This window comes from Trachurus japonicus, chromosome 12 (genome assembly GCF_045865225.1).
Source record: "Trachurus japonicus isolate A0001 chromosome 12, Traja_1.0".
Classification (NCBI taxonomy): domain Eukaryota; kingdom Metazoa; phylum Chordata; class Actinopteri; order Carangiformes; family Carangidae; genus Trachurus; species Trachurus japonicus.
In genome coordinates, this window is record NC_140918.1 from 15,346,965 (window position 1) to 15,353,925 (window position 6,961).

General features: G+C 41.4%; 1 protein-coding gene across 1 annotated transcript; it reads left to right on the forward strand.

The window, feature by feature from the left end:
* Positions 1-560: 560 nt before the first annotated feature.
* On the forward strand, positions 561-3,664 carry bmp10l (bone morphogenetic protein 10, like). Its single transcript, XM_085793415.1, has 2 exons — positions 561-1,061; positions 1,410-3,664. Exons 1-2 carry the CDS (start codon positions 722-724, stop codon positions 2,465-2,467), a joined length of 1,398 nt encoding a protein of 465 aa, XP_085649541.1. The 5' UTR covers positions 561-721; the 3' UTR covers positions 2,468-3,664.
* The last annotated feature ends 3,297 nt before the right edge of the window (positions 3,665-6,961 follow it).

The following is a 6,961-nucleotide window of genomic DNA, read 5'->3' on the forward strand; positions in this document are numbered from 1 at the left end:
ATCAGCCTCCTCATCACCCAGTGAAAATGTTTTATGCATTTGTTTTTCTGGTGGCAGAAACACATAGGCTACTGTATATTAAGTCTACACTGGCCTCTTGTGGATATTGCAAAGTGTACATTAACAATATAGCTAATTAATAACAGATTTATCCAAAAAACAAACAAACAAGAGGATATTATCCTTCTGTGTTGAACTGAATGAGTAATAATTTCCAGAGTGTTACCATTAACTTTAAAAAAAAATGTTTGCAAGGGTACCATTATTACTTTATTAATAATGAATGGTGTAACATATAGGAGTTAATGAACCAGGTGTCATGTTAATTTAAATTCACTGCAGCCTGGCAGGTTTCATCAGTGGTTCAATAAGAGAAAGGCAAACATTAAAATGAGACCGAATATCAGTAGAAATTATGGATTGCCATAAATTCCTGGTGGGGAGAGAGAGAGGAGGGCCGAGCAGGGCCTCAGTGACATCTCCACACATGTCAGCACAGCACATTGGACGGCACAGCCCTGCCCTCAGAACCAAGCCACAAGATCAACAAGGGCAAAGCTGTTTTCTCTTTGCCCCCAATAGCAACCTGTTGTCCTTTCACGGAGGACAGTCCTCCCACAAAACGTTGAACTGGTTGCAAGTATCCTCTCCAAAGGATCCATCACATCTTCTCATCTGATACTCTTAAGTCTTTGGATCTAAGCCTTTCCTCCACTCAACCATGGCCGCTTCAGTCTTCTCCAACCTCGGCTTTATCCGCTCTCTGACTGTCCTGCTCCTGCTGTTGACTGGTTTGAGCTTGAGCAGTCCCATCAGGTCTGCTGAGAACCATCAGAGGGCATCAGTCGGGAGGGATGTGGGTGATAATCCGCTTCTTGATGCGCAGGACTTTCTGAGCCAGTTTCTGTCCACACTGAACCTGACAGAACTGAGGCCCCAGCCCAGGCCCCTCGCCGCCCATAAGGAGACACCAGAGTACATGCTGGAGCTCTACAACCGATTTGCCAATGACCGCACTTCTGTGCCCTCAGCCAACATTGTGCGCAGTTTCAAGAATGAAGGTACAAATTTGTTTTGTTTAACACCACAAAAATCTTGTGTACAGTGCATGCAGAAATGTTACACTTTTTGTTCCATTGCAAAGACAATAACATAAAGAGTTAATGCTTGTTTGAAAATGAATTCCAGTGGTTTACAGTTGTGTAAATGTGAATGCGTTTTATTTAAAAGAAGTTATTCAGCTTAAACAATTAGGAATAACATGTTTCAAACAAACAAAATACATGTATAATGGTTAACTGTGTATTTGATTCAAGGGTGAATTTTAATATTTAAAAGTTTAACATGATTTTTGATTATGGAAATGCATACAAAAGGCACTGAGACAGTTATTGATATTTTAATTTCAGATTCCTCCCCCTACAGTTTAACTGCCAGGGGTGTACGGATACATCCCCTACTGTTCAACATCTCCATGCCCCACCACGAGCACATAACAATAGCTGAGCTTCGCCTTTTCACCCTGGTCCGGAGGGCCCAGAGACCGTATTCTGGCCTTGACTGCAAGGTGACCATTTACAATATACATGAGGGCGTTGTTTGGACAAAAGAGGTGGGGAAAGAAGGGAGAAGGAGGGATAGAGAGGAGGTGGTGGAGATGAGGGATTTGGAGGAACTGGTGACAAAGCATATTCATGCCACAGATAACAGCTGGGTGTCGTTTGACCTGACTCATGTGGTTACACTCTGGCGGAAATCGGGGTGTGGAACTCATCGACTGGAGGTTCACGTTGACTGTTTGGGGTCAGAGGAGGAAGGGGCCACACGAGAGGTCAGAGAGGAGGGGGAGAGTTTGGTTGAGATTGATATCGACAGGAGTGTGGAGGGAAAACACAATGCAGTGATGATTATATTCTCAGATGATCAGAGCAGAGATCACAAACAGGATAAAAAAGAGCTCAACCAGATGATCGACCACGAGAATGACCTTCCTGAAAACATGGGCCGGAGCCAGGGAGCATTCTGGGGGCACGTTGATCACAACACCGGCCACGCAAGCAACCAGGACGAGCTGGACAAACAGTCCCTCATGGAACTGCAGTCCAACCTTATCTATGACACACCTCCCCGAATCCGTCGCAATGTTAAGAGCGAGCCGTGCAAGAGGACCCCACTCTTTGTGGATTTTAAAGACATCAACTGGGATAAGTGGATCATCCAGCCCCTGGGCTACGAAGCATATGAGTGCAAAGGCGTGTGCGACCCACCTATGACCTCCGAGGTCTCGCCTACCAAACATGCCATAGTCCAGACTCTGCTGAGTGTTAAGAGTCCAAAGAGAGCATCGCCTGCCTGCTGTGTGCCCACCAAGCTGGAGCCCATCTCACTCCTTTATCACGATAATGGGGTGATCACTTTCAACCACAAGTATGAGGGGATGGTGGTGACAGAGTGTGGATGCAGATAGTCCCCAACGTGATGCTATTACACAGAGATAGAGACTGCAAATCGCACACATCCTCTCATGTGCTTGTTCCCGCAATATCTACAATCTCATACAGTGGTGTGTAAAAACACAAGTCTGGACTTAGTTGTAAATTAGTTATGGACACAAATTTGTGCTGATGATATATGATGTAAATTTGCAATTGTATAAAGGTAAATCAGTTATTAGATGAATATAGAATATATGAAGCTTTTAAAGATATGCTGCAGATCTATTTAGACAGTTACACAGCAATTTTTGTATATTAGAGTGTTTCTGGATAAGTTCCATAATTTATTGTGAATGAGAGTAATAAACCATTATGTTACATCAGAGGGGAGAAAAAAAAGCAAATGTCTGATCATCATGATGAAATAAAATAGCTGTTCTATCAGTTTCAGATTTGGTGAGCTCCATTATGTTAGTGAGTTTATAAAGGGTTAATTGTTGCAGCACTGATATCTACTACAGTGACATAATTTGGAAGTATGTGTATGAGGCCCATATAAGTACAAGAAGAAGTTTATAGGTGCAGAATCGCACACATCCTCACTGAAGTGTGTGTTACTCCTGTAACAGAATATTGATCATTGTGTTTAACACAGCACCTTATCTAGATGTATTTTTGCTGAATTTTCAGCACAGACCCTATTCAAAAGATCCTTTTTTCCCCAGCTCCACCATTTTGTAGTGGCAGAAATGATTCCTAATGCAAATGCTGAGTCCCCCCCATATTAAAATCTTTATTTTAAGGATAGCCACCATACTGTATATCAATGATTTGCACTACTGATAGAATGATAAAGAAAACAAAAAAACATGACAAGCCTCTTAAATTCAATTGTCAAATGCTTTATGGATATACATGCTGCAGATTTGTAAATGCTTTTGTTTCTGTGTCCTTTGGCGTGCTGGAGCCACTGAGATGACTGAATGACTGTGACAGTTTGCCTATTATTATTTTTTGCCAAACTTGCAGATTTTTTTTTTTTTGATGGATTATGACCAGGAGTGAATTTTCAGAGAGTCTTGGAGCTCTTCAGGGCTTCTTGTCTGAAAAATGTATGATTTCTCTTACCCTAACATTGCTGTGAACTGCTCCATCCATTCATATCCTGCTTTTGGTTCTCACATCAACATTAATGTTATTATGGGTGCAAAAATAAAAAAAAATCTCAAAAGAAAAATATTCACTGGGCAGTTTCTGATCATTTGTGCAGCCCTGTTTCACAGTCAGGTGATTACAGTGCTGTCCACCTCACAACTTTAATCCCCCATCCCTTTAGGGTCACATGCCTGGCGGGCCTCTCTCTGCCCGCTTCCATGCCACAGTGATAAGGAGGTGTCAGAGCCTGGCGTCTCGTAGACCGTCACTCAGGATGAGACGCCACTCCAAGTGGCAGCATTTGTGAGAAGGTGGTGTCAGATTCCTGGTCTCCAACACTAACATGCTCTATTGACAATTCTGCCATCAGGTTGCTCGGTGCCCTCTGAACCCTCCCACTTCCTTTTTCTGACACGGGCATGCTGACACCCTTATCAAGGCCACGGCAACAGTACAAATGGAAAAAATACATGTCACATCATCACCTAGCTTCTGCTGTTAACAGGTGGAAGCAGATAACAATAATGGAATAACACTGTGGAACTTTCGAACTTAATAGGATCCTTACTCGGCATGCAGATTTACATAGGCCAAGTGTGCAGGGCAGAGATAGCGCCTGGCTGAGAACAAATTGATCTCCCAGCGTAAAACTGAAATAAAATTTTAATATTACAAGTGTGTAAACGTACAGCAATAGTTATTTTTGAAGCCTGGAACTGACAAATCGCTTGGTGCTGATTGAGTTTAAGGCCAAGCCAGTTCTAGGTCTGGCATTATAAGCAACATGTGTTCACTTTAGACATGGTTGACAAGGTGGTTGGTGCTGCCAGTGCTACAGTGTTGATCAAGTTTGGCTTATCAGAGACACTGACCAATTTGAGGGTGCCATAACAGCAAAAATGACTTTACTTCAACAACTGAAACACGAGAGCCCCCTCCAGCTCAGCACTGGATGAATTATGTATCAGTATATAGAAAATAATCTGGTTTTCTCTGAAGGACAAATTGCATGTCTCGAACTCCATGTAAATTGAATAACAACAGTCATTCTTCATCAGTCAGTTGTCAGAGGACTGGACTAGAGAAGCTTTGTCCATATACTTTCTATCGATTCTCTGTTTTGCTACTACCGGTACATTCATTATGTGTTCTTATAGGCTTACCCTACAAAATGTAAGTGCATTATAAATAGATATTTCTACTTATTTTTTTTTGTACCTGAACTTTAAGTTTGTGTATGGACATCTTAAACTGTTCTTGCACATTACAAATGGTTTAGTTATGGTATCTGATCAATATAAATGCACATCAAGATTATAAATGAGACTTAACCAAAGACTCACTATGATGATTGACATTTTGCCTGTTTAGGAAAAGATTGGGGATACATTTAGCCCACATAACGTCTGTGTATTTATAATGTATCATTTATTTTAACTAACATTTGTAGCTACAGACTGGAAAAAGGGATGCATACCTGTCCACAACAGATTTATGTGATGGTATTTTTGTTCATCGCTCTCAATCAACAACGTCAGTGTTATTCAAGGGTCATGAGTTGTCAACTTTAAGCTGTAAACACATGGCTCAGTGTGAGATATGGCAGACTGAGAAAATAACAGTTGTTGATCGGGGATTGATGTAATTGTCATAATGTCACACTATCACAGTGTAACCACAAGGGGGAGACTTTTTATTACAGTAGAAATCACTGCAGTACTATATATTTTGTTTGTTTGTTTTGCAGTTTGACAAAAATAGACTTTCTTAGTGAAGCAGTGCAGTCTGATGTTTGCTTTATCAGTGATTTGTAATTAGTGTAAGCAGAAGGAGTTTAGTACTCCAGTTAATTTGAGCAATTTCATTATCATTTAATTACATATTACTAAAACCATACCAGTATCAATTTTCATAAGTGGAGATAAGCAAGAGACATTGTTGTTACAGTATGTCACTGGATGTGTTGTTGAATGTATTTGTTTGAAGCAACCGATCGTGTTGTCTTCTCCCCTCTCAGTCAAACATCCAGTGAATTGAGCATAATGTAAAAATTAAATTTCACCATAGAAATAATAATGGGCCGGCTGCATTACAAGAACTGCTTCAGATTCAGGTTATGCTGGCTCACTATCACATTGTCACGGCTTACTGGTGTAGGCTACTTGGCTTAAACAGAGTGACTGATAATGTTATGTATCTGCTGTGGAAAAAAAAGGTTGTCATTGACATGTTATTGTAAGTGGCCCTGGGGCAGAGAAGAGCTGCTCCACAATTTGTCCAACCAATGTCACCCACCTGGTTGAAACCACACAGCATGTTACACTTGGGAGATTTTCAGCCTTGCAAACCCACCCATGCAAGCAGGCCTGGAATTTCGTCATTTTAGGGGCAGGGCCACTTGGCCTTTCGTGTTGTCAATTTTTTGAGGGCACAAAGGCCAAAAGCCAGGGCAGCAAGGCCATAAAATAAAACAATGATTTTAAATCCATGCCTTTAATGAATTTACTAACTACCGGTATCTGTTAAATTAATACATAAAACGGGCTCAAGCAAACCAGAAATTTTCTACTTTAAATTAATTTATGCATTTAATTTTTGCACAAGGGTCCAGTCCTATGCAGCTATGTTTTGAAATTCCTATCTTGTTCACTATTGCACTGGGCGATATGAGAAAAAATCCTATCACGATTTTTTTTTTCATATCAGTCGACATCAATTTATATCTCAAATCACTATTTTGGTCAATCTTAGATATTCCCTTATTGTCACAAGTGAGATTTTAAGTTATCAGAAGGTTATTTTGTGATTTTTTTTTTTCCTGTCAAAAATTAAACATGACATATGTAATGATGAACATTATACAACATCATATAAATAAAACACATGTTAGTAGCTTGCCTGGGTCTGGGCAGTGTTCAGGTCGGCACAGTTGAACTTTACGCCGGAGTGCGGTGTGTTTTTTACAGTCTATGGTGTGAACACAACAGTGGCTCTGGGCTGAGCAGCAGCAGCAGCAGCAGAGCGGCCGCACCGTGACCGCGTCCGTGTTGGGTGAACGCGGCCGGACGTCGGTCTAGCGTTAGCCTACTTCAGAGTTAATGACGCACCACGCATCTTTTCACGGCCATCCGAGTTCTCCTTGACTCCTTCACATTTTCTTCCGAGGCAAAACTCTTTTTTTATTTTTTCTATTTTTTACCGGCGGTGTTCCTCTGCTGACGTGCACGGCTGTAGCAGCCCAAACACTTAGCACGTGTTGACATGTTGTGGCTTGGCTCTTTTCCAGCCACATGATTGGTTCAGCGGGTGGGGGGTGTTTGATGAAGTCACCTGGTTGGCCGGTGATAGATTGGTCATCAAACTGTCGTTAT